We start from the raw sequence: 27,691 nt of genomic DNA on the forward strand, positions 1-27,691 counted from the left end.
TAGCTCTACATTATCTCATTAGTTCCAACAAGTATTGGGCCTTATGCACAGTCGTTTTGATGCGTGATTAGACGCATACTAAAGAGTTGTACTAAAATATGCTTCATGCAGTAGTCACGCCTTTAGTATGACGCTAATCGTACATCAAAATGACTCTGCATAAGGCGGGTTATTTCTAAACCATTCGCGTTCTACTTCCACCCCGTGATAAGTGAAGTGTTTTCACTAAGTAGCCTTCGTTAGTCAATCTGATCGAATCAACCAAAAAAATGTAACCTTTTAAAATTCATTTGCTAGTCGATTCGTCGCCTTCGACCAAAAGGCGGTTCAGTTGAAATGCATTTTACACAATCGACTGATTCGAAAGTGACGTCAGTTCAACTAAATTGACCACACATTGATTAAGTAAAAACAGTCATTTAGTCTAACAGTAATAATTAGAGGCCGGATTTCCATGCACAAACAAACCTGAGATATGCATGCAAATATGCACGAAAAGTATCAAAAAAATATGCATTAAAAATTTAACACATCTACTGAAATATACAGTAAGAAAATAAAATTTCAATTTCTTACAAAAAATATCTCAATGACCTCTGTTGCAATGAACTATGAACGCTCTCTTTAGGTTTCTTTTCTGTAAACCCTTTGCGTTTATCAGTGAAAAACGTTTCGTAGGTCAACAAGTTCCTTTGTACATAAGCAGAAGTCACTGATGTAAGTGAAAAACACCAAATGACTTGCTGTCTTAGGCCCTCTTCCAATTTCATGTTTTAACCGTTAAGTACATTTGCAATGTCACAGACTGTTTTGTACCTGGATTTTTGCCCAATACTTGGCAAAGTTTATCTGACACTATTTTCGCAACACCGTGAGTTTCACTGGACAAAGTCTGAGATAATTCGCCCAACAATTTCCCCAAACCGTTGTTACGGGATTCTAACTGTCTGATAATTTCAGGTTTTCTCGAGAAGTGGTCGTTTATGTACTTAATTTTGTTCTCAATGCCACTTGTAGTGAAACATTTTTGTGACACATAAATAGCGCCTGCATCGTCGGGATTTAGTGAGTCTACAACTGTCTTCGCTTGATTTAAGTACCTACATAATACAGCACGGTTTTTAATCACGAACCCCATTGGGTTAAAACTGGTTGCGTCGCGAAAGATAAATACGTTCACACATTCTTTACATTTGATACAAGCGCGTATACTTCTGGATATTGGCATCTAATTGTTTTTGCTACACGATAAAGACCGTATGCAAGACAAGTCAGGTGAACTAATTTAGGATACAACACTTTCAAACCTGCTACAGGGCCCCGTCGGTAACAAAGAGTAACACACTGGATGAGATCTGGCCATAACAAAGTTAACGAACCATTGAAGAATTAGGCAAGTTAGGGATGATTCACTTTTCCTAACATCTAGATATTCAGTAAGGTTTACTACCCGCCTGCATTGCAAACACAACGTCCCGAATATGCATGCACATCGAAGTTCGCTCAAAATATGCACTTATATGCGCTATCATATGCGTTTCAAACCAATGCATACAAGTCCGTCGGAAAGAAAATAATACTTTCCATATGTTTTTGCATGTTACTATTAGCATGCATTTTGCATATAAATCCGGGCTGTAGTAATAATCGTAGGACGTAAATTGAAAGATTTCATTTTGTTTCATTTATAAAGGGCCCGATTCAGTAACGGTTTACGCCAATGAAGCGCAAAAATAAGATTTACATTCTGATGGTAGGCACAAAGGGCGCCGATTTCTCTGTGAATTGGGGGGGGGGAGCATTCATATGCAGAAGGCATATATGAGGATTTTAAGACAAATTGCATTCAAATTATGCAAAACATTGTATATTCTTAAATAAAATAAGGGGCGGATCCAAAATATGATCAAGGGAGGGGCTAAACTAGGGATGCGCACGAGACAAGATTTGTGGCTGTCTCGTCTGGAAAATATGCTGTAAAAGTGATGTCTCGACTCGAAAAATGTATATTTCTCTATTGGAAAAGCCGTGTCTCGACTCGAATTTTGCCAGGAAAATCCTGTCTCGACTCGTCTCGTGAGCATCCCTAGGCTAAACCATAGTTTGACGCTTTATCCAGTGTAAAACAGGATTGAAATCCATTTTATTTAGTGTATACCTGAAGGTCAAGGGGGGCTAAAGCCCTTGACCCCCCTTAGATTCGCCCTCGAAAACGGTTGAACATAAATGAACTGAACAAAAACTCGAATAGGAAATACTATTGGGCAAATCGAATGGTAATGTCGCGGTGCCCCCCAGGGCCGCTCTTCAAGGTGGCCGGGGCACAACTTTAAAATTTTAAAAGAAAATATGGGGAGACTGACACCTCATTCGATAGACTTTTAAAAACTAAAAAGTGACGTGGCAAAAGATTTTTCATATCGGTCACCGTATTCAAAATGGCCGTCAAGATATGTTACCTGTATCAGATAAACGTCCAGTATCACTAATATGAAAACGGTTGAATAAAAATTAACCAAATAAAAACTCAAATAGGAAAGTCATGAAAAAAATTGAATGATGTTGTCGCTGTGCCCCCCAGGGCCGTTTTTTATGGGGGCCAGGTCTAACTTAGACATTTTAAACGAAAATATGGATCAAGTGATACCTCGTTCGATAGATCTTCATATACTAAACAGGGTTGTGGCAAAAGATTGTTCATATGGGTCACCGTTTTTAAAGTGGCCGCCAAGACACGATGCCTTTATCAGATAAAACGTTCAGTACCACTAATATGAAAACGTTTGGAGATAAATGAACGGGATAAAACTCGTACAGGAAATCACAGAGGGTTTTCATCATTCCACTCCTCGAGAATAATCCAACGGAGAAAAAAGATTATTAAAGTATAAGTGACATAGTGCTAAAGAGGAAATCTAATTGTTAGAAAATTATCTTTCCGATCTCCCTCCGTAAATGGGTAAAGAGCGAATAAAGGGTAAAATCTCAAATGAGAACCTCACTTTTACTTGTATTAGGTATGGTTTGTCTGAAACACTTGGATGTACAAGTGACTGGTACTGTAAGGAACTGATATTGTGCAGACGACTTTTGAGCAAAACCATCGTTTGTACACATTGTTCTAAAATTGCATTGTTCAACAAATTGGTTTCGCATTTCAGTTGATTCATTTTTGCACAAATCATTGCCTGCAATCAAAATGGAAGGTACCATTTAACATGAATTTTACCTACTTTTTTCCATTACAGACATCTATCTCTTATAAAAACATATTTCAGATAATTTTGTTGTTTAGATACAATTTGCAAAAACTAAGGTTCTCATTTGTAATTTCACCGTTCCTTCTCGTCCCGCTTCACCCACTTACGGAGGATGTTGAACGATGATTTTCTAGGAATTAGATTTCCTTCTTTGCATTATGGTATTTTTACTCTAATCATTTTCTCATCTGTTGCAACATTTTCGAGCCGTGAAATGATAAATACTTTTGTGATTTCCTATAAGAGTTTTATTCTGTTCATATGTTATTATATTCAACCGTTTTATATCAGTGGTACTGGACGTTTTATCTGGTACAGGCACCATGTCTTGGCGGCCATTTTGAAAACGGTGATACATATGAACAATCTTTTGCCATAACTCTGTTTAGTGTATGAAGATCTATCGAACGAGGTATCACTTGGCTCATATTTTCGTTTAAAATGTCTAAGTTGGGCCTGGGCCCCCATCAAAGGCAGCCCTGGTGAGCATAGCGATAACATCATTCGATTTGCCCCATGCCTTTCCTATTTGAGATTTTGTTTGGTTCATTTATGTTCAATCGTTTTCATATTAGTGGTACTGGACGTTTATCTGATACAGGTAACATATCTTGGCGACCATTTTGAATACGGTGACCGATAAGAGAAATCCTTTACAACCTCGCTTTTTAGGTTTTAAAGATCTATCGAACGAGGTGTCAGTCGCCCCATATTACCATTTAAAATTTTAAATGAGATCTTTGAGTTTTACGTCCCACGGTTATGCCGGTTAGGCTAAAGGAGACGGTGATGATGAGTGATGAATGAAATGGTGGAATGAAGAAAGTGGGAGGAAACGGGAGAACCCCGAGAAAACCCACGCACACGGTGTTTTAAAATTTTAAAGTTGGGCCCCGGGCTCCCTTGAAGAGCGCCCCTGGGGGGCACCGCGACATCACAATTCGATTTGTCCCATGTTATTTGCTATTTCAGTTTTTGTTCAGTTCATTTATGTTCAACCATTTGCGAGATATTTCCGTGGAAAGATTAAAATGGGACACCCTATATATATATATAGTGCGTTCCACGAATAACACTAAGGTCCACCTCTTGAGGAAACCTTGAAATCTTTTGGAACCTTCAAGGGACATAAAAGGCAACATTATGCTGAGAAGGAGAATCCCCCACAAGGGGGGGGGCTAAAGGGGGTTACTCAAAAATTTTGAATAGCAACCCCCATCGTGTGGTACCTCGTTTGAAAGGTAATAACGAGTAAAGACCACTTGTGAAAATTGTAAGTCGCTAGCATGTCCGTAGCCAACATGGCGGCCATCCGTAAAGGACGGTCGAAGTGCGTTCAACGAATAACACTAAAGCTCGTCTCCAGAAGAAACGAAGGCAGATAGAAACATGAAACCTTTTGGAACCTTCAAGGGTCATAAAAGGCAACATTATGCTGAGAAGAAGAATCCCCCACAAGGGGGGGGCTAAATGGGGTTACTGGGGGTAACTCAAAAATTTTGAATAGCAACCCCCATCGTGTTGTACCTCGTTTGAAAGGTATCACGTGTATTGACCTGTTCTGGAAAGTGCATGTTGATTGCATGTCCGTAGCCAACATGGCTGCCATCCGTAAACTATGATCGAAGAAACATTGCAAACCTGTAAGCAGAGAGTAACATAGTATGATTTGGCACATACCTCATTAATGCAGGAGATGCTCGAAGTGTGCACCGTCCACTTCCTGGCAGTAATGTAAACGTTGGACGAACTCCTCTCGAACACGGGTAAAAGTCATTACCGGTATAGAATGACAGGCATCAGCTATGCGTTAGCGCAACTCCGCAATGCTGTTCGGCTGCGTGCAGAACACTATAGTCTTCAAATAGCCCCAGAGAAAATAGTCGGGTGGAGCAAGGTCTGGTGAACGGGCTGGCCATTCAATGGTGCCGCGACGACCAATCCATCGTCGCGGAAACGCACTATCTAAATAGTCACGTACAAGGCGGTGAAAATGGGCAGGACAGCCGTCATGCTGAAAAACGGGCGGAATCTCTCCAAATTCTTGCGGATTCTCTTCCATTGCCTCGACAATCAACGGTGCAATAAAGTCTTGCAGCAGCGCCAGGTACTTCTCACCCGTTAATATTCCATCGATGAAGAGGGGCCCGATTATGTGATTACCTAAGATACCCGCTCAGACATTCAGCGACTCTGGGTGTTGAGTGTTGCCTTCACGAAATACATGAGGGTTTGTGTCACACCAATATCGGCAGTTATGCCTGTTGACCTTGCCATTCAAGTAGAACGTACTCTCATCGCTGAAACACACGTTTGTCAGCACAATGGTCCCACGTGCCAATGCCTCACACATCTGCTCACAAAACTCGATACGCATATCGGGATCATGTTCACTTAACTCCTGGACCATATGTAGTTTGTATGGATGGAAGGTATGTTTTTTTTAACACCACACGTTTGAGCCACAGTTGTTATGGACTGTTGAGGATGCACATTCATCTCCGCCAACACTTGTATCTGTGTTTCTTCCGTAGCAACACTAGGGTTTCGAGGCTTTGGGGCATTGGTCACACTGCCTGTCGTAAAGAATTTGATTAATAAATGGCGTACAGAAGAAACACTAATTGGGTTGCGCACATTTTGTTCATTGAACAACCGTGCTGTTACACTGTACGAACGATTCGTAGCACCAAAGATTAACACAGTTTCAATTCTCTGTTCAAGAGACCACATTATGTATGCAATGTAGAATGGGCAAACGCACCAGCACAAACACACGTCTACGTCCTTCAGACCTACTGTTCCGGGTTGTAATGTAGCGCACTGTTGGTCGGAAAAGCACATCTGATAGTGGTGCACGAGTAAACAGAGTAGCTTTGCTAAAGTGCGTGTGTCCAACACCAAAGCGCCACCACGGGCAACTCGTCGTCATGAACTACATCTCCTCGTCCATAAGAGTAGCAGTTCGACAGTAGCGCAATGGTAAAGTGTTGGTTCAGTACACGTGCGATCCGGGGTTCGAGCCTCGGAGGGTTCAGATTTTTCAATAATATTATGGTACTCTCTTTTCTATCGGTTTCAGTTCAATTTGCATGTTTTGTATTTGCAACACTGTTATAGTGTTAGTTGTGTGGTATGTGTATTGTGCATTCGTTCCGAACTAGACCTACGTTAGACTTTAGAGTTTGTTGTGGACACGGTCTGGTCTCTATACGCGATTACTTTTCCAGCGAGGTACCACATGATGGGGGTTGCTATTCAAAATTTTTGAGTTACCCCCAGTAACCCCCTTTAGCCCCCCTTCTGGGGGATTCTCCTTCTCAGCATAATGTTGCCTTTTATGTCCCTTGAAGGTTCCAAAAGATTTCATGTTTCTATCTGCCTTCGTTTCTTCTGGAGACGAGTTTAGTGTTATTCGTTGAACGTACTTCGACCGTCCTTTACGGATGGCCGCCATGTTGGCTACGGACATGCTAGCGACTTACAATTTTCACAAGTAGCCTTTACTCGTTATTACCTTTCAAACGAAGTACCACATGATGGGGGTTGCTATTTAAAATTTTTGAGTTACCCCCAGTAACCCCCTTTAGCCCCCCTTGTGGGGATTCTCCTTCTCAGCATAATGTTGCCTTTTATGTCCCTTGAAGGTTCCAAAAGGTTTCATGTTTCTATCTGCCTTGATTTCTTCAGGAGGTGGACCTTAGTGTTATTCGTGGAACGCACTGTATATATATAGGGTTGCCAGACGTCCCGGTTTTCCGAGACAGTTCTGGTTTTCAATGAAAGAATTAACTGTCCCGAAGAAGGCTTTCGGGACGCTTGTTTGTCCCGGTTTTCGTTCTTCAGATTGAAAAATCAACGTGCAAGAAATACGGTAGTATGTCCCACCTATAAACGGAAGGGTTTTCGGAAGATTTGTGTAGCCAATTAATTTTACTAAAAAAAAACGTAAAGAGTTTGAAAATCACATCCATTCTTTCGCCCTATGGGTTGTTTAGCTTCCAGAGAGGCAGAGGAAAAAAAAAAAGGATTTTAAAAATATTCAAAATGGGGTGATCTTATGGCAATACAGGGTGTCTGCGGATACTGGAAATACTGGAAATGATTGAATTATAGGCCCTACTGGAATTTAATTTTGATACTGGAATTTTGATTCACATACTGGAAAAATCATGGAACTGGTAATTTGTCAACATTTTTTTGTATTATTGTTTTAGTAGTCTTAGAAACAGATCCATTTAGATTGTAATTTTTTCCAAAGCAAGAGTAGTATACATTTTGTGATTAGACATTTAAAGCAATGGGTGGAGTGGGGGAGTGTGAGGGTAGTTGGGAGACCCTTTTAAAAATGTTAAAAGATCATTTATTTTTAAACAATCGATTCTAACTAGATTTATTAAAAATAAAATATTCTTTTGGCGGTAAAACAATTACAAACCTGAAATCATCAAGAGTGTGATTATTCCTAATGAACTTTTAAAAAAAATCATTATATTAGATATTGGAATTTTGCTGATAATTATACGGAATATACTGGGATTTTGAAAATGAAACTCAATAGACACCCTCGAATAATTTCTTGAGTATCAATTTCAATAGAAAATAATGTCTTTTTCCTGGCGACGGGCTTTAACTACTAGTTATTTAATACTTCAATCGGAGCGAAGAACTGCTTCATTGTTGAACTTTAGTAAACAAGGAGATATTGCTCTCAGTCACTGCATGGTAACCTCGTTTAAACTGTCTATTTCCTCCTGTCTGCCGTCTTCTGATGCACAATTTTACAACAGTGACAACGTCAACTTTAATTTCTTAGGGGCAAAGGAGGGGCAGAGACTTTTTGGGGGGTGGATATTTTTGCATATTAAAAAAAATACCAAAAATGGTAGTTTTATGATGTTTGATTAACATTACAGTACAACGTGTGTTATGTTGTTGTTTTCATATTATATACAGGCAGTGGCGTATTTACGATTTTGTTTCGGGAGGGGCTTTCCCTGAGGGGCTTTGCCTGAAAATGTGAAAATTCCGCAAGATATTTCATATACTTTACTATAGTAAGTAAGATTTCGGGGGTCTTAAGTCCGGAAACCCCCCTAAATACGCCACTGTATACAGGTAACTATAAATTAAATTAATTTCAAGTAAAATTTGCAACTAACAAATAAGGTAACGTCTACATATAAAATATTCGATTCTCGGTGGGAGAATATTGACATTTGAACCAGGGCCAGATTAAGGGGGCTTAGCTCCGTTCCTAGAAGTGAACAGGAGCCTAAACTCTGATCAAAATCTCAACTGGCTATCTAAAAAGAACCATGAAGATACAATCATCATCATAAAATAAAATACGACCATAAATATGAAACATATTCCCTTAACTTTCCTACTGAACTTTCACAGGAAAGTATTAGACGAAGTCAACAGAGGCCACATATCTTTTCTAGCTCCGGGCCTCCAGATAGGTTAATCCAGCCCTGATTTGAGCCTATTACAGTGGGTCGAATTTCACTTTAAATGATCTGTCTGAATTTTATATACCCCTTGGTGCTGAGAACGACACTAAACTTCTATCTAACCAACCTAATTGAAAATACCATAGTGAACTTACACTTAATTGATTACACCGCCACCTACCAGAGTTTGAAAAGTTTCGAAAAAAATATGTATTTTCCCCCTAGAACCCGAATTTGCAATTGGAGTTCCCATATCAGTTTTCAGTTTCCCCCCGCTCCACCCCTAAGTGGGGAAACAGAACTTAATTTTAGCATATACAGTAGAGCGTCGATTATCCGAACGTCGCTCAACCGAACGACCGCTTAACCGAACTGTGTACTCGCTCGCACCTGTTACTCTCCCACCCTACCGTCCATCATCCCCCTCACTCCCAAACCAAATTTCCCACAGTAGTCGCCGCACTGAGCCACCGCTGGCGGAACATTGCTTCTAATGGGGTCTTCATAAGGCGCTGCTGACCGGCCAAGCCGCCAGTCGCTGTGTTTCAACAATCAGCACACTTCTGTCGGTTTGGCACTGGCTGTAGAAGTAGCGGCAGTATCAAAGCTGTTTACAGCAACAGCTACGCCAGCTTAGAGTTGAGGCGTGCCGCTCCGCGCATGGCAAATAAACATGTACAGTTCGATTATCCGAACAAACCAGTTTTCCGAACACCCATGTCCCCCAATTACTTCGGATAATCGACGCTCTACTGTACGTAAATTTCTCTCTGGAAAATGTTAACTTTTTGTTTCATACATTTTCTTTTTTCGTCCGATGTTTGTTTCTCAAGATATTTTGCAGTATGAGGTAACAAAATTCACCCCCATCTAGCATCGTAAATCGTATCTCATCATATTTTTTTCCAACAACTCAGCTTCTGTAGCACACATATGAGACCAACTGTCATGACCTATTACCTATGAAAGTGGTCCCATTCTTACTGCTTCTTTAAACGCAAGCAAAATCGATCCCTGTTTCTATTTGACATTTCGAAGTTGGTCCCCCCCAATACGTATTAACGAGACATGTTTTCGAAAATTGCACCGTTTATTTCCTCATGTTCTTTTTCCTACTTTGCTTTAGTTTCAAACAATTATTCGCTATTCCATTTGATTTGCAGGATGGGGAAATTCTCGCATTGAAGTATTAATGAGCTCGTGTAGCTCCCAAACGGTAAGAGATATGACAAAGTGTTTCCTCTCAAAGTTGTTCAAAATTAAGCGATTGTTTCAATGTGGGCAAAATAAATCCCTGTTTCTATTTGAAATTTTGAACTTGTCCCCCGTTAAGGAATTTCTGAGACGCCCCTGATATCAGAAACATCACCACGTGAATACGGCATGTACACTTCTTCAAAGATTTCTGTACACTAGTATCTGAGTTAAGGCCCTGTTATGGATTTCGTGAATCATCTGTATAGCCTGAGATTGGTGTCCCGGTTTTTGTTTACAAAATCTGGCAAAACTATATATATATAGGGATTGGCAAAAAAATCGAAAACGTTTGCAAAAGTGTGAAAATCATACCTAGTATAGTGTGGGGCTTCCTTTTGCGTCCAAAACAGCTTGGATCCGACGCGGAATGGATCAGGCACGTAGCCAAGGGGGGGGGTCCGGGGGGTCCGGACCCCCCCCTTCGAAACCAGAAATGAAAAAAATTAAGGAAGGGTGATACAAAATTAAATGAGAAAAAGAAGGACCAACGTTAAAAATAAACTTCAGGAAGCTTTTGGTTAGTCTTTCTTATGAGGAGATTTGTATTACTTGCAATACATAGTGGCGAGGTGAGCGAGATATCTTGGAAGAGTCAGGGAATTTAAAATTTCTAGAAAAGTTTCTGAATTCTCAGAATTTCTGCTACTAGTCAGGGAGATTTCAAGCTTCCGTAAGCATTGTGCCGTTGTGTAACAGCGTGGACATTTTTTTTATCATAATTTACAGTATCAAACATGCTATTTCAAAAACAATTATCTACTGCTCCTTTAACCTGTCATTTGGAACAGACAGTAGCTGACAGAATAATAAAAATAAAAATTATGTGGAAAGAAAAATTCTGTTAACATTTGATTCAACAGATAAAGGAACGCATATATTGTAAAATATTTTATAAGACATTATTGAGTATGTACTTTTTATAATAGTGAAAATGTACTTTTTATAATAGTTGAGGTGATAATGAAAGGAAAATTGTTATATTTGAATAAACAGAGGGAGGATGTAAATATTGTATAATCTTTTTCAATACGTTTTTTTTAAAATTGAGATTTCTTCATAGTTTGTTATTAAACTACTGTAGGAAGTCGAAAATCCGAACTAATTGGGACCATAGATAGTTCGGATTTTCAAATTATTCGGATTTTCGGAAATGACTAAGAAAATGCAATTTAGGCTTAGATATACTGTACGGTATGCTCTTTTATGGATACAGTGATTATACACTACATACAGTAATTACAATACCGTATGTAAAGCTACTTGTTTCTGAAGAACCTGCTCGTACACTAAATTATACTGTTCTTGTAACTCACACTTAAAACTTAACTTGTATAGGCCTAAGGGAAAATAAAGATCAAAATATGTATGACAACTAATTACCTACATATGAATAAGCTTTTGTAAAAACACTGACTTCAAACAACGCCGACAAACAACCATATTGTTTGTTTATCGCTAGCGCTAAGACAAAATGTAAAAAGCTTCTAGGGACCGCGTTCGGGTTTTTGACGTTTCGGATATTTTACGTTCGGATTATCGACGTCCTACTGTACTTACCAACATATGTTTAATCTATTGTCTTAACAAACCAATATATGTTGATAGTAAAGTAGTTTAGTTTGATCGAGCTCCTGGGCCTTCAGAATTTCAGTTCCCCCCCCCCCTCCGCCGTCAGGTTACGAAATCCTGGCTAAACGAAGCAATATATGTTCCAGTAAAATAGTTTAGAATGATCGAGCTTCTGGTGTGAAGACCACAGTATTTAATGTCACGGACCCCCCCCCCTTCACGAAATCCTGGCTACGTGCCTGAATGGATGTACCCAGCTCCTGAATAGTGGTGTGTGGAATTTTGTACCATTGTTTCTCCAAAATATGCTCCAGTTCCTTAAGGAATGCTGGTGGAAGGTAATGAGACCGAACACGCCTTTCTAACTCAGACCACAATGGCTCAAGGATGTTCAGATCTGGTGATTGTGGTACCCAGGGGAGGTGTGATAGCTCCTGGTCATGCTCCTTAAACCATGATTTCACAGTTTTTGCAGCGTCACAGGGTGCCAAATCATCTTGGTAGATACCATCACCATCAGGGAACAATATTTGGGCCATGGTAGAACCTGGTCCCCCAAAATGGCCTCATACGCCTTATCATTCATCATTCCATGCAGGGCTATGATGGGATCTGCAGAAAACCACGATATCACGCTCATACTGTAACAGAACCACCCCTGTGCTTTACAGTTGGGAGTAGACAGTCTGTATCATAGGCCTGCGACGGTGTTCTTCATATGTAAACACGTCCGGTTGTTGTAAACAAGGTGAGGGTCGATTCTTCGGACCACATTACGTGGTTCCACTGCTCATAAGTCCACCCCTTGTGGTCCTTGCACCATTGGATACGCCTCTACGCATTTACTGCTGTGACCAGGGGTTTGCGATAGCGGCCCTTGCCATGAATTTTCATTTTATGAAGTTCCCATCGCTCTGTTTTCAATGAAACCGAATTCTGTAGGCCGGAATTGAGTTCAGACGTAATTTTCATTACAGTGGTATTCTTTTTAGCTGCTACAATCCGGTTTAATGCCCTCCGGTCCCTATCTGACACAATTGTCTTTCGATCACTGTTGTGCTTTGCAGACGTTGTTTGCCCATGAATTGTGTATCCTCTCGTGACATTGGACACAATGCCTTTCGATATAACCACAATGTTCGCCACTTTTGCCACTGAAACTCCAAACAGACGGGTACCAACGATCATGCCTGTTTGGAAGTCTGTCAGGTAGCCCATTTTACCGCACCACTTTCGTACCACGAAACTCACAGGTGAACTGGTTACTGCTGATGGAAGAGGAAAGTCCACATGACACATTGAAAACAAAAAACGATCGGCAACTGCAACACGTGTTGTACAGTGGAGGGCCAAACTTACTTGTCCTGTATGAAATGCTTTTAGATTTTTTTGTCAACCCCTGTATGTATATATATCATGGTACAAAGTAACTGCACACACCAATATATTTGTAAAATTTACAGATAAAATGTAATATTTTAATAGACGACTGTAAATGTCCATAGTATGCAAAGTAAAGTTTTGTATTTGAAATTAGTGTGCTAACTCATGATGCGCAACCATTGAAGTGTTCGAAAGTTAGCGGATTGCTGAAACTTATGTTAGAATTGTGTTATGTTGTTTTAGAACGCAAATGTGCAAGGAATGAAAATATATTATTATTCATAATATTCTTTGTAAAGTGTAAATATACAGAGTGATTCTTTTAAAACCCACGGATTTCATTTGGGTCTAGAATTTTTAACTGAGGTCCGATTTTCATGCTGTTTGTGGCAAATGATCAAGTAAGGATGGGAGATTTATGGGACTTTGTTTACTGGTTTAAATTCATCCGGGGTAATATCGGCCATACTTCAAGAGAAACAGCAAATATTCGCCAGTGTACCTCGCAATTGGAATGAGGTTTTGGATTTTTGAAGCAAAATTTCAGAATAGAAATTAAGTTTTAGTGAGAATACAACACCCAAAAATCCCATGTTGAATAGCTACAGCCGATTTCTTGCGACAAACAACGGAGAGATTTCTTGGGCGACCTAAAGAGTCGATAAATGACATTTTCCACAAGAGCTGCCTATAGGGTCTGATGCTTCCCTGTCTCACTCAGAAGCGATCCTGTTCCTTCCAATTTATTCACTAGCGACCATAGGTATATTATGTTGCTATCTGGGGCAGAACGTGAGGCAAATTTGTTTCTAAATGACCTTCGCGAAGCAACAACAGATTCCGTTTACCGAAAAATTTTAACGATAAACTCATGTTGCTCCAAAGAGTACATTATTCTCACTGTGTCCTGATTATACTCACACAGTAGCACAGACTTGTACAGCGCAATTCCCAATACAACGGCCCAGTTTCCTACTTCTTATTCTTATTGACCTTGGCGAGGTTCCCATGCACGAAGAAAACTCAAATCTTCACACCGCACCGCACTTGATTCCAATTGTAAGGTACACTGGCGAATATTTGTGGTTTTTCTTGAGGCGTGGTCGATATTACTCCGAATGAATTTAAACCAGTAAACATGGTTCCATAAATCTCCTATCCTTCCTTGATGATTTGTCACAAACCGAATGAAAATCGGACTTCTGTTAGAAATTCTAGACCCAGATGAAATCCGTGAGTTTTAAAAAAGTCACCCTGTATATTCCAACAAGTAAGGCAAGTACTTTATGCCATATGCAGTGTTCTGTCTTATCCTCATTTGTGTCTATACTCACAATCGCTACGAGCCTCTTTTCTATGGACACTCCGCCATGCATGTCCTCGTGCTGCACTTCTGCCCTGGTTTGGTAAGATTGCATTCATGCGTTTTAGTAAGTAGCTGTAGCACAAGTTGGTTAATGCAATAGTTCAGCGTTTCCCAACCTTTTTCAACTTGCGGCACACTACGGGTGTAACTTGAATTCTCGCGGCACGCTCATAGATTATTATTATTATTATTATTATTATTATTATTATTATTATTATTATTATTATTATTATTATTATTATTATTATTATTATTATTATTTGTAAATATAAAATACCGTTGTATTTTTTTCTGTTATTACTGACCTGCTCACAGAGAAGAAAGCTCGATCACTGGTTTTCACCCGTGGTAAATCATTATGCTTATTTTTCATTCTAATTTAAAAACAGAAAACATTCTAATTTAGAAACAATTGCAATGAAATATAGGACTCAGGTTTTTAAATACACTTTTTGTTTCGAAAACTATGCAACCATTCACTAAGAAGGAAAATCACACACACACACACACACAAAAAAAAAAAAAAAAAAAAAAAAACGAACGAACAAGCAAATCTCTTGTAATAATATTTTAAAATTTCAAGTTACGAAATAGTTCGCAACAATAAACAACTAATAATGGTCATAACAATGATAACAAATACTTTTTTCAACATTAAAAATGTACAGAAAAGTAACACAGTGTGACACATATAATTTCTTAACATGGTTAATATACGTTACAATTTTAAAATATTATATGAAGGTTAGAATTGTTCAAAAATAATAATGTTACAATTTTTCAGTCATATCTACTGAAGCTTACACTTGTTTAACCCGAGAAAGGTAAACTACGTAAATTTTACGTGTATCAGTTGGAAACACTGATGTGACGTAGCAGGAACTGAGTGTAGAAATACAAACTTCAAGATATGCTATCGCTGGTTAGTTGGCTTGATGTTCCGACGTTAATTACTTCTGTAGATGTTATGTTCTCTGTACCAAACGATTGAGTGTAGAACCTTATACGTAAATTTGGCGTATGTTTACCTTTGAACGTAAAATCTTACACGTAAGTTTGGCGTGTGTTTGCCTTTAGCGTTAGTTTTCTTGCACGCATTTTTTAAATATGTTTACCATCAATGGGCAATTATCATTCGTAAAGAATTAATTATTACTACAAAAATGAACGAGTTTGATTCAGTAGATAGCGAGGAAGCTATTTTAGGAATGTTAGAGGAGATCTCAGATTCAGAAAGTGAGGAAGATAACGTAGAATTTGATGTAAGATCAGAAGAAGAAGGAGATGACTCTGACAAATATCCAGATTACTATCCCAGTAAAAATGGTATTGAACATTTTGTGTCAGTAATTTGAACTGTTGAATGTGAAACCACAAATCCAACCAAAGAAGCCGAAAGTTTCCATATGTAGTAAAAACAAAAATGGCAGTCTCGCCATGCATTCAGGAGAAGAATCTGGATAACATTAGACAGAGAGGGCAGTATATTTTAGAGATGAGAAAGCAAATGAACTTCCATTTGACGAAAGGCAAGTGAAAGTTAATGGTGTTACTGAATTGCTAGGAAAGAAGGGTTTTCCTGGAAGACAAATCCAATGACAAATTCAAGTGGGAAGATCCCAAGAAGGAACATTGCCGTGACTGTAATAAGCCAGTATGTGGTGAACATCAGATCAAAATGTGAGATAACTGTGTGTGATTTACGAATCAATATCACATGTAATGTGAAAGGACTATTCAATATGAATTCAATATTTCCTAGTAACAAAAAAATCATTGAAATACCTATATCTAGACTTTCTCAAACGTTTGTTCTTAAGTGTTAATAATATTTATTTTGCTCTTATTCTATGTACTTCTAAAAGATTTAAGATAATAGTAGCACCGTAACTTAGATTTTTTTCTGGGGGGAGCATTAATACGCGTATTTGGGCCCCTTAGAAAAAGTTGTTTTCTAATTCTTGGGCTCCTTCTCTTTCCTTTTCTTCTTACTATTTATAGGCCCCCAAAAGCCTGTGGGCGCTCCCACACGGCAAGATCTGCAAGGCGGTTATTTACGCCCCTGGGCCTGTTCCATACTTGACAAATTAATTAAGGGGACAATATTGACGAATCTCAAAGGCATACGAATAAATATTATTTCTAGGGCCCGTAATAGTAGATTTTTTTAACGGAAATGGGCCCACGACTCATCTTTGTTTCATTTACCTTTTGTATAGTGTTTCGTTTATGTAACGTAGGGAACCTGTTTAATGCTTCATTTATAATTTCATGTTCCTATCGTATAAGGAGTAGGAACATTTTTGTTAAAATGGGACCCCTCGAACAGCGGGGAGCTTCCCTAGTCTGGAGTTGTCCCCCTGCCCCCACAAATTACGGCCCTGGATAATAGTTGTGCTGTAATACTATCTAAAAATAAAACTTCAATTTTGGAACCTTGAGTAAAGCAACAATAATAGTTTGTATATGAATCGTATATTTATAGATCATTATTTACTGTGTACGTAAATATTACGTATGTTTACCTTTAATGAGTTGATAGTGAAGTTTGCCTTTCTAGGGTTAATAACAATATATGAAGGTTACAATTTTTCAAAAGTAAGTAAAACAAGTTGGTGCACGAAACAAAATTAATGTGCAATTTGAGCTTGATGTTGTTTCATAATCTTCTTCAATTCTGGACGGATAGTTGATAAACACACCCTCATATCGTGTTCTGGAGTTAACAGTTGTGAACCTGTTCTTACACTTGATTGTGTTCATTGCAGAAAATCCTGCTTCACTTAAGTAGGATGTTAAAAAGGGAATGAGAACTTTCACAGCCTTTGTAGAAATAGCTGGATATTCTCTCCGGATAGAAATCCAGAATGATGCCATGTCTTGCTGTGAGTGCTGAAGCTTCAAACCTCGGTCATTCCTCACATCGACCAATTCACTTTCTTCCTGGACATTTAATTCTGCTGACTATAGGACAGAAGGCGCAAAGGGGTCCCTCACCCAGTCAAATAAAGTCAACTGAAACGTAGGAAAACACTTCTCAATATTGGTACGCAACAAAGACAACGTGTCTGAAATGAGTGTTGAGATATTTGTGTCAATTTTACAGCACTTTGTAAGCTCAAACATGTCACATTTGTTTTGTTTTCTAATTCTGTCCGCCCAAAGTGAGAGTTTCTTCCTAAATGAGGAAATTTTGTCACTTGAGGTTAGGATATTTTCGGTTTTTCCCTGCATGCTTTTGTTCAGCGCATTCAATGTTTGGAATATGTCGGCGAGAAAAGCAACTTTATTGCCCCAAGGATTATCACTAAGGAAATCGGCATATTCACTTTCTTCTGACAGAAAGAATAGAAGAAGTTGTTCTTTAAGTGTGTAAAATCTTGATAATACGCGACCACGAGACAACCACCTCACTTCTATGTGAATAAGCAACTGAGTATATTCAGAATCCATTGCAGAACATAGATCTGAAAATAATCTTGTTTTAAGAGGCTTTGCTTTTATGTAATTAACCATTTTGACCACTTGATTTAATACTTCTGCAAGTTGAGAAACAAGTGACTTTGAAACAAGTGCTTCTCTATGGAGAAAACAATGTGTAAATATTATTTCCGGATTCTTTTGCTTTGCTAATGCCAAAAACCCCTTTACAGAACCCGTCATAGAGGGAGCGCCATCTGTACAAATACTCAAACATGATTCCATGACAAACCTGCCGCATCAAAATAATAACTTACCAAATCAAATATATCTTGTCCCTTAGTTGTTTGGGAGAGCGCTTTACAAAATAAAAACTGTTCAATAATGTTTTCATCATGAATGAATCTGACAAATGCTATTAACTGTGCTTGATTTGTGACGTCAGTTGACTCGTCCAACTGCATAGAAAAAAAAATCAACCTGATGGAGTAATTCTATAGTTTGAGATTCAATATTTTTAGACATGTCTTGAATACGTGCACTAATAGTATTGTTTGACATGGGAATTTTCTTTGCTTGTTTTTCGAAGTCTTCCCCAAACATTATTTCTACAATTTCGGAACACGCAGGTAAAATTACAGACTCAGCATAGCTTGCTTCTTGTGCTTTATCAGATATACTAACTTGTTTCGTAAAAACGTTGACTTGGTGGGCTTCTTGAGACAAGATTCTTTTAAAATACTCCAACAGTTTATCTTTTAAATTGGCATGCTTAGTATGAAAATGACGTTTTAACCTACTTGGTACCATTGCTTCATTGGACAATTGCTCCCCACAGACGACACACTCTGGGTGTTGGTGATCTCCTCCAGTCGACTTAAAATCAAATGATAAGTACATTTCCTGATACTGTCGTACAACACTTTTACATGGATCTGTGGTTGGAGCAGGAATTTATATACCAGCGCTTAATTATGCAGAGACTCACAGACTTCCACCGAATACATCCATCTATTTAGCAGAAAGCTGGGCAATTCGCACGGCATGAAAGTCGCCCTACAACGAAAACTACCTATCGTGGGTATTTGTAGTGATAGCCTTAGTGCGTTACAAGGAATATGTAGAACCCCATGGGCATCTGCCATCGCCAACAGCTTCGAATATTACATAACTATCATCAAGTGGTTACGTTAATTCATACGCCCTCACACTGCGACATCCCCGAGAACGAAGTTAGCGATATCCTGAGCAGATATGCAACACAACATGGCACACCGATTGATCTCCGGCTCCCAGCATCTTCTTTCGCCGAGATGCTGCTCCAGAAACGGCAAACCGAATGGCGAACCTACCAACAACAACAACGATCAGGACCAGAAATTTATTATTGGCAACTAGAACCGACTCCCACCACGAGAAAATGGGAGGCCCCTCATAATTGGACAAGAAAACATCATTGTTTATATTCTCGCCTTCGTCTACATACTGCTCAGACTCCCATCCAGCAATATAAACAGCAGCAGCGCCCCTCACGTTTGTGTTATTGTGGAGAAAATGAAGGTTCTATTGACCACCTGACCTTTCAGTGCTCTCTAACGCCTGGTTACCGTCCGATACTGAACATAGTCATTCATTCTGTTTATTTCACTAGCCCCGTAACAGTGTCTTTCTTACTAGCCAACAAAAAACACCTTGTTCTTTATCATCTGCTTCAATATTACATAGTGAACAACTACGACTTGTAATGGTGTCAAAGTGATCAACAGTGCAGTGCTCTTGTTTTTCATACCAGTTTGTAATATATAGTTTCTTCGACATAGTTAGTGTTCCACATGAAGTGATTGTTTCGATTGTGTTTACTTATTTTGTTCCCAAATTGATCCTGGACTATTCATCTCTACAAGTATAGATACCCATTTAACCGTCTGTATTGCTCAGCGGACGAGTTCCTGGAGCTCCAAAACATTGAGGGAGAGAGAGAGAGTGAACACTTTTACATTTACTCACAGATGGAGTAATCTGGAACGAGCTGGTGGAAGCAGAAGTATCCGTTTGATTTTCATCACTTAACTTTGCTTTTTTAACCACAAACCGGTCCATTTTATTGCAATCACACCGCTTGCAATGCGTCGAAGTCAAAACGCATCTGTTGAACAATGACTTTTCTTCATTTGCGTGCGAATCAGTGTTCTACGTACGTTCGCTTGACGTGTACCGCACAAGTGCTTCCATCTTTCGATGTTAGTATGAAATTTCAGTTGAAGCGTAACATGACAGTTAACCGTGGAAATGTGTATGAGGCTCCGGCAAATGAAATTCTGTTTCCGAAAGACTATCTGCTACACAATAATGTATGTACGTATAATAATATATTACAGTAATTTATTTTCCATTGTAGAGGTTCATAGTAATCTGAAATACAAATATATATTTGTTCCTATTTTTGCAATTTGGTTGCTAAAGAATTAATAGTTTTGTTTCGATTTCCTTGCGGAACACCAGCGGCCCGTTCGCGGCACGCCAATGTACCGCGCCACACCGGTTGGGAAACATTGCAATAGTTATTACAGTGTACATACACTGAATCCTTACTAAAATGAATCTGCCCAAATCTATATCCTAAAAATATGTTTAAAAAACAGAGAGTCGATTCACATATATAAGAATGTTGTATACCATGTCTATAGATAGATAGAAAATGAAACCATTTTTTTAAAGCTTAACTTCCGATGGTTATGCCCTTTCAGCTGAAATTAAAATGTTCTCTCCTATCGAGAATGGAACCCGAGATATGCAACAAAGAAAGACAAGCTAGCGACTAGACAGTGAGGATGACTGATAGATACACAGATCAGGGTTGCCACACTCGAGACTCGCGATGATGCCAAACACAGGCCTGAATTATGCTAGATTTTTGCAAATTATGCCAGATTTTTAAATTATATTTCCGTACTAATTTTAAAGACCTGCCCCTATTATCTATCTATATCTATATCTATATCTATCTATCTATCTATCTATCTATCTATCTATCTATCTATATATATATATATATATATATATATATATATATATATATATATATATATATATATATATGTGTGTGTGTGTGTGTGTGTGTGTGTGTGTGTGTGTATGTATGTATGTATGTATGTATCCAGGATATGATTAAGGGAGGGGCTAAATCATAGTTTGCAGCTTTATCCAGTGTAAAGTAGGATTGAAGCCCATTTTATCCAGTGTATACCTGAACAAAAGCAAAAAATCCCCTTTAGCGATCGAATTAAAAGAACGTTATCCGCAGGTTAGTATTCACAGAGATTATTTTTGCAAAATTTAAGTTTCATGGGTAAATCAGTAGACTTTGAATACATTCACATCGTATCAATTGAGTTGCGAAATAGTGTACCTCGAGACATGGGCGCCCGAAGAAAATTTTCTAGGGGAGCATCTCCATGGTTGCTATATTATGTCTGGTGGTTTGCTTTATTACGTATAAATTTTCGTGAGCCAGAGGAGGGGGGCATTCTTATCAATCACGGAGATTACTGAACAAAATATAATAAAAACATCTAATTCGAATTTCTATCATCCCTCAGTCGAACCCGAGACTGAAACATAAGAGATGGGCTTTGGTTTTAAACAACGTAACGTGCCTAGCGAAGACTTCACATTGTGAAGATTATATTAGTGAAAGTTACACAAATGCAATTTTACAATTTAATATACATATTGCTAAATGTTGAGCTCCATGTTGCTATGTTGTTAGAGTATGCGTCTTTTGCGAACAGAGTTTGATTCCCAGTAGGAGCTCATGTGTTTCAAATCCGACGTTAAGATGTAAGTTTGCGTCTTGTAGAGCTTTGCTCCTGAAAGCGACTCTACATTATAATCTAATTTAATATCACTAAATATTAAAAAAAATAACACCGAGATGACGTGAAATGGCAGCCATCAAATCCATTTTATATTTTTACTTAATCTAGTGGTAATTAATATAACAATTACCAAGCACACGTATAAATACTCAGAAACAAGCACATACCCACGTACACGTACACAAATATGAACCCTTCAAATCTGTTTACATCTGGTGGACTTTCGCTGCATCAAGCACTGTTATCCTCAAACAAACTTCATCATCATCTTCCCATGTATCTGCATTATTTGATTCATCTACAGATTTGTCATTTGCACGCATCATTGCTTTTAGCATTTTCGGGGAAGGTTCAGGTTTCTTTCTTTATTTAAAGAATCGGTCCTCTGTATTGGAAAGAGAATCAGGGAAGGAAGGGAGAATTTATGTTTTATGTTTTAAGAAATATATACAAAACATACCGCTTCCGACATAGCACTGAAGCATTTCTTTTAGCGGCTTACTAGTGGTCCCCTGACGCTCATACCCCTTTCCCTCACAAATTGTAAAGTGAGAAGGAACAGAAATATCCCAGATAACCACACTCAGGTTTCAGTTGACAGGAGTAAAACTATGGGTAAGTAAACATCTTGTGCAAAGTCACATTTTAATTTTTGAACATTTCTGTGAATTCAACAATACAATAGCGGAAATACTAACTGGTTTTATTGCTCCAACCATCGCTACAACTAAAAGGGATTCTGATCGTTGAACCATCCAAATTTTCGTTTTGTTTCTGTTCTCCAGAGGGAAGAATGAAATTATGCTAGATTTGGCCAAGATGCTAAAGTCAAGATGCTAGATGCTAAATGCGTATGAATTATGCTAGATCTAGCACCAAGATGCTAGATATGGCTTCACTGACACAGATATAGATATCCTAGTTGGAAATTAACGTGGTTGCATACTTGTTTAGTAAGTTTTATAAATAAAACTTCAGTGAAGGAAAAAATATCTGCACCAAAATTTCCGATTTTCTATACTCATGTATTTATGGTTCGTTTAGAGAATAAAATTGAGAAATGGCTGGTTTTGGTAGAACCAATATAATTTTTCTATGTACCCTTGAACTGATGTAGAGGTAAGATTAAAAAGTAAGCTATCTAATATTGAAATATTTGAATTTTATAATAGTTTGTGATTGTTTTCAATTATCAATTTTATCTGTAGACATAATAATATGTCCTTATATCCATCATTTAAGGAAATGTATCTAATTTCTTCATCTGTATACCTTGGTGTCGTCTGCTAATATGACAAGTAATGGAATTTGTAATGTTTAGAAGTATTGCATCAATATCTTTAGAATTTACTTAAAACATCCCGAGAAACAATGCGATTGATGCTCAAATATAGATAGGAAGTTTTTAGAGTAAAAATACTAATAACTGGAGGAAGACATAAGTTACTATATTTGTTGTAGAATTTATGTTTTATATTGAGTTAGCTGTTATACGTGAAAGCTTTTAGATTCTGGTTAGGAATAGTCTTGTCATAAAAATGGTAATTTTGCAGTTAAAATAAGTGAGTGTATATGAAAGGGATTATCTAGGATATTAATTTCCACTATTGGAGCATTTCTGTACAGGGTTTAAAACAAGTATTTTATGATTATAAGTGTAATGTTACTACTGTCAATCCATTACAAAGGTTTAAAGCGAGTGGCTACGATATCAAGTGTTTCATGCAGTATCCTCACTTATGCAAATGCTCTCTGTCGCTGAGCTATTACGAACCTCTGTGTGAATTTCACAGTTGCGTTCTTGCCCTGGACTTATTAGTTGTCGCTTTCAGTAGTGATCTAGCACAAGTTGGTTTGTGTTTTTAGTCCTTTGTGAACATACACTTCGTCGCTTACGCGCCTGTTCATGAGGACGAACACCCACGTGTGGGCCTCCGTGCTGCGCTTCTGTCCAGATTCGGTTAGATGGCTTCCTCGCTTTTAGTTTGTTTGCAATTTTTACGCAGTCGTTTGTATGGAATATGTGGGGACGCAAGTCCTAGTGAAGGGGACTAGTTCATAAGGGGAAATCGTAGCAAAGTGTGCAGTTTTACTATACGGATCCACAGATTGTAAAATGTACGGAAAAATTTGGGGAAGTTTTTAATTTGCCCATTTTATTGTCAAGAACAGAACGAAACGAACCCCTGCGGGGCTTCTAACCCGTTCCTATCCCCTACTGCTACACCTACCCCTACTTCCACTCCTATTACTACTTCTACTATGGATCCGTGTAGTAAAACTGTACGGTAAAGTCAAGTGCTTCCATGAATGCAATCCCTAACATAAGAAACAATTTCTAAGGCGTTAAGAGTGAATTTCTTGATGAAATAATTGCATATAATAGGATAACGCAACATATTTCTGGAACTGGGAGGCCAGAATATTTTGCTTAAATTTCATACTTTCTTGCTGTATTTTTTTGAGAGTAGATTAGGTTAGGATATTTGAATTTTGGGGGCCAGATTCTTCCTTTAAAATTCGTCCTTTTTTCTTATATTTTCTGTGTTTTAGATGGTTTAGGCTAGGTTATGTTATGTTAATACTCAGTAATTACACTTACGTAACATCGATTCATTTCTCCTATAAAGATGGTTATTTTACCTGATTTTGGCCCCCCAGTTCCAAAATTATCCTGGATAACGCATAATCATTTCCAGAGCACAACAGTTTGCATGCATATTATCAATCTATACGCAATTGTTTGTGCTTGTGCCAGGATAATAAATTTAGAACGTTCTACGGAATCATTTAAAGAAAATTTGAACCTGCACCAATGCTTGTTTATTATATTAGCATTTGTATTATATATACTCTTATATTTTAGAATAGTATATTAATCTTAATCTTAACTGCGTCAGTTTGTATGGATTTAGTTTCTTGTGCATGAGTTTGTAGTGCGCTTTAAAATACCTACCTACGACAAGTCTCCCACTAAAGTTTGTAACATGAAGTAACTGATTTGCACTGCGCTTCGTTTCTTTAGTTTACGTTACAGTTGCAGAAGGATAAGCTGTCAACAGTTAAATTTTTGCTGTAATTCGTCCCTCACACGCTCTCAGGCTTTTTCACTGGACAAGGTAGTATTCTATTAAATTGGTATAGATACAGTTTAGGGGAACTCCCACTAACCGTTACGTGAAAATCCTACACGAGTATCGCTGGAACCTAGGTTCCGTATAAGTTCAGTTTATATACCACACAAATGATTAAGGTAGTGGTATTTTTTGAGGCCGATTAAGAATATGGGATTTAATTTTTGGAAATTTTACAGGTGAAATATTTGGCCCCTTTATTCTTAATCTGCACGGTTTCGTTGAAGTAGTAGTAGTACTCTAATATCTCCAACCAAATTCTATTCCATAAAGAACCGTATATTTATATATGGAGAATGATTTTACGTGGGGACAATGATAGTTGTTACGTCCGTAATGTATTTTCCAAAAGTCGATCCGTACTGTTATTCTAACGCCTACTTTTAATTTTCACTACGTAAGCATATTTTGGGCTCCCGGGTTGGATTCCCGGCGGGAGCTCTGTGGTTCGGATTCCACATTAATCAGTAGGGCCTGTCTTATTAAGCCTCGCTGCTGAAAGGGACGTTAAACTAAAATCAACTCAACATACCTTATTTTGGGACCCACCGAGGGTTGTTGGAACCTCAGTAAACGAGAGCAAGGAAGGCAGAACGGTATTACAAAGGCTTACAGTTATAGTGTATCCATATAGAGTGCCAAATGTGCAGAGGCGTTCACTATTTAAGCCACTTCCGCAGTTACTACTGATTCAGGAATACTAGGAACATCACATTTGTATACTGCATATTATTTTATTTATTTATTTATTATTATTATTATTATTATTATTATTATTATTATTATTATTATTTTTGATCTTAATATTTTTCTTAATATACTCGGCCCTTCATTGTGAAATAATAGATTTTACCCCAAAATTTGCATTTTTAAGGGGAAATCCGATTTAATTATAGGCGGAGCAGTAGCGGTCCCCGCTCTGGGGTACAACTGTAGAAATGGCACATATGTATACAAACAAAATAACGATTCTTTTATTGGATAGACTTCAATTTAGGACCATGTGTCATAATTTCGTGTAGTTTCATTTATATTTCGGGCATAATTTAATATTGAACCTTTGCATGAACGTTTTTTATGTACCTGGAGGCAACAGCCATTTTTTCCGAGCGGTCTACAATTACTTAGATTTTCAAACCACGAAAGAGAGAAAGAACCAGGGATTGAACCCAGATCTCTAGCTTAACATGCAGTTACGTTTAACATTATGCTCTCTAGTCCTTCCTCAAACATGCAGTTGTGTTTTGTATAGTTTCGTTTATCAAACTCTTTAGGATAATATTTGTGGGTACTGGGATTCGAATGAAATTGAATTTCTAGCTTTAGTCTCACGTATATACTCTGTATTTTAAAGGAAATGGATAACTGATGAAAGTGAAGGGTTACGAAAGAATTTGTAGAATGAGAATGTTAGAGGAAACGCGAGAACCTGTGGACACAATGTCTATCACAGACTCGTATGGTTTGGAATCGAACCAGGAACCCTTCGCACCAGAAGTGAGCGCTCTACCACGGAACTACCGTGCTCATATTCGTATTCGGTGGCTCAGTGGTAGAGCGTTCACTTCTGGTGTATGGGGTCCCTGGTTCGATCCCAGCTCGCGGAAAGTGGGCTTTGTGGTGGACAAACACCGTATTCTTGGGGTTCTTCCGTTTCCTCCCACTTTCTTCATTCCACCATTTCATTCATTTCTTATCATCACCGTCTCCTTTAGCCTAAACTGTCATAAGTGTGGGGCGTAAAAGATTTATTTCCTTTCATTTCGTCTTTGAGAAAGATGACAAAGGTCATTGAAACTGGAATTCAATTAAACTTTAGAAGAGTTTCACTTGGTGTACAGAACTTTCCTTTTCTTTTGGTTGTTACAAAATTCATCGTATGTATAATTGGACAATAGCACAGTAGTTTTCATTGCAATAAAGTAAACTATTCACTTTTTTTTTTTTTTCCTTTCTTCAGAAGGCACAATGGTGAGAAACGATGGATGTGGTTTCATCTGTTAGATTTATGGTGTAGTAACCCATGGAGGCCTACACAGCATCGCTGCCAAGAAAGAAAAATGCACATCGAGTATATAAGGGTGAGTACATACGAATATTTACGCATACTGTCAAAGATAAGGAACTATGGTCGAATAAAGCACCAAAGTCTAATCCAAAGCCCAATCTTGCTTCCTTGTATGCGGGAGGTTGGAGTTTGATTTCGTGCCGATGTAACAATCAGACTTTCCTGCTTTTTCACTATTTTCCAATAGTTTTCTAATAAAAATTTCAAATATAGTTTCCCAGTCCATATTTGGTGCCAACAAAATTTATTTGGGAACATTATTTTTCACTTCTGTGTACGTTAGAAGTGCTACTTATGAAAAGGAGAAAACTTCACTACTAAATGAGTTTTCTCTCTGGATTACAGTTTTAGTAATACCTGATAGACCTTTCTCAGATTTAAGCATTTACAAACTTCCAAGTAAAACGTCCTCCAAAGTCATTTTTAAATATATTCCTGTTTTCTTGTAATTTTGTGTGATCTTGTAATCATGCCTGTTGTTCTATATGGTTGCGAAACATGATCGCTTACCCTGAGGAAAGAACGTAGATTGAAAGTATTTGAGAACAAGATCTTCAGACGAATATTTTTATTTTATAATACAATATTTATTTATTTGGTCTTATTTTACATTGCGAAATTAAGGCTTATCATTTCTTGTCTCCCACTTGACCATGTAATGATCAGGATTAGTAATAGAATAATAATAATCCAATATGCATAAAATATAAAATACTTATAATCACACACACACATCACATACGTAGATTACTACAAATAACCAGTATTCGGATCCAAGAGGAATGGGAATGGGGAATGGCGGAAACTTCATAACGAGGAACTACATAATTTATACGGTTTACCAAACAGTGTTTAGGGTCATCAAAGTTAGGAGGCTCAGGTGGGCAAATAATAATGTAG

General features: G+C 38.1%; 1 protein-coding gene across 10 annotated transcripts in view; it reads left to right on the forward strand.

The window, feature by feature from the left end:
* The first annotated feature begins 22,480 nt into the window (after positions 1 to 22,480).
* LOC145664832 (transmembrane protein 267) overlaps positions 22,481 to 27,691 on the forward strand; it is a 33,430-nt gene continuing 28,219 nt past the window's right edge. Inside the window, exons 1-2 of one of the 10 annotated variants that reach the window (XM_081731839.1) lie at positions 22,481 to 22,721; positions 26,684 to 26,804. In XM_081731839.1, coding sequence (XP_081587965.1) covers positions 26,747 to 26,804 — 58 coding nt within the window. In that variant the 5' untranslated portion in view covers positions 22,481 to 22,721; positions 26,684 to 26,746. The other 9 variants (XM_081731833.1, XM_081731880.1, XM_081731873.1 and 6 more) reach the window with 9 other exon arrangements.

The sequence above is a fragment of the Thermobia domestica genome, chromosome 1 (assembly GCF_964235325.1).
Source record: "Thermobia domestica chromosome 1, izTheDome1.hap1.1, whole genome shotgun sequence".
Taxonomy (NCBI): Eukaryota; Metazoa; Arthropoda; class Insecta; order Zygentoma; family Lepismatidae; genus Thermobia; species Thermobia domestica.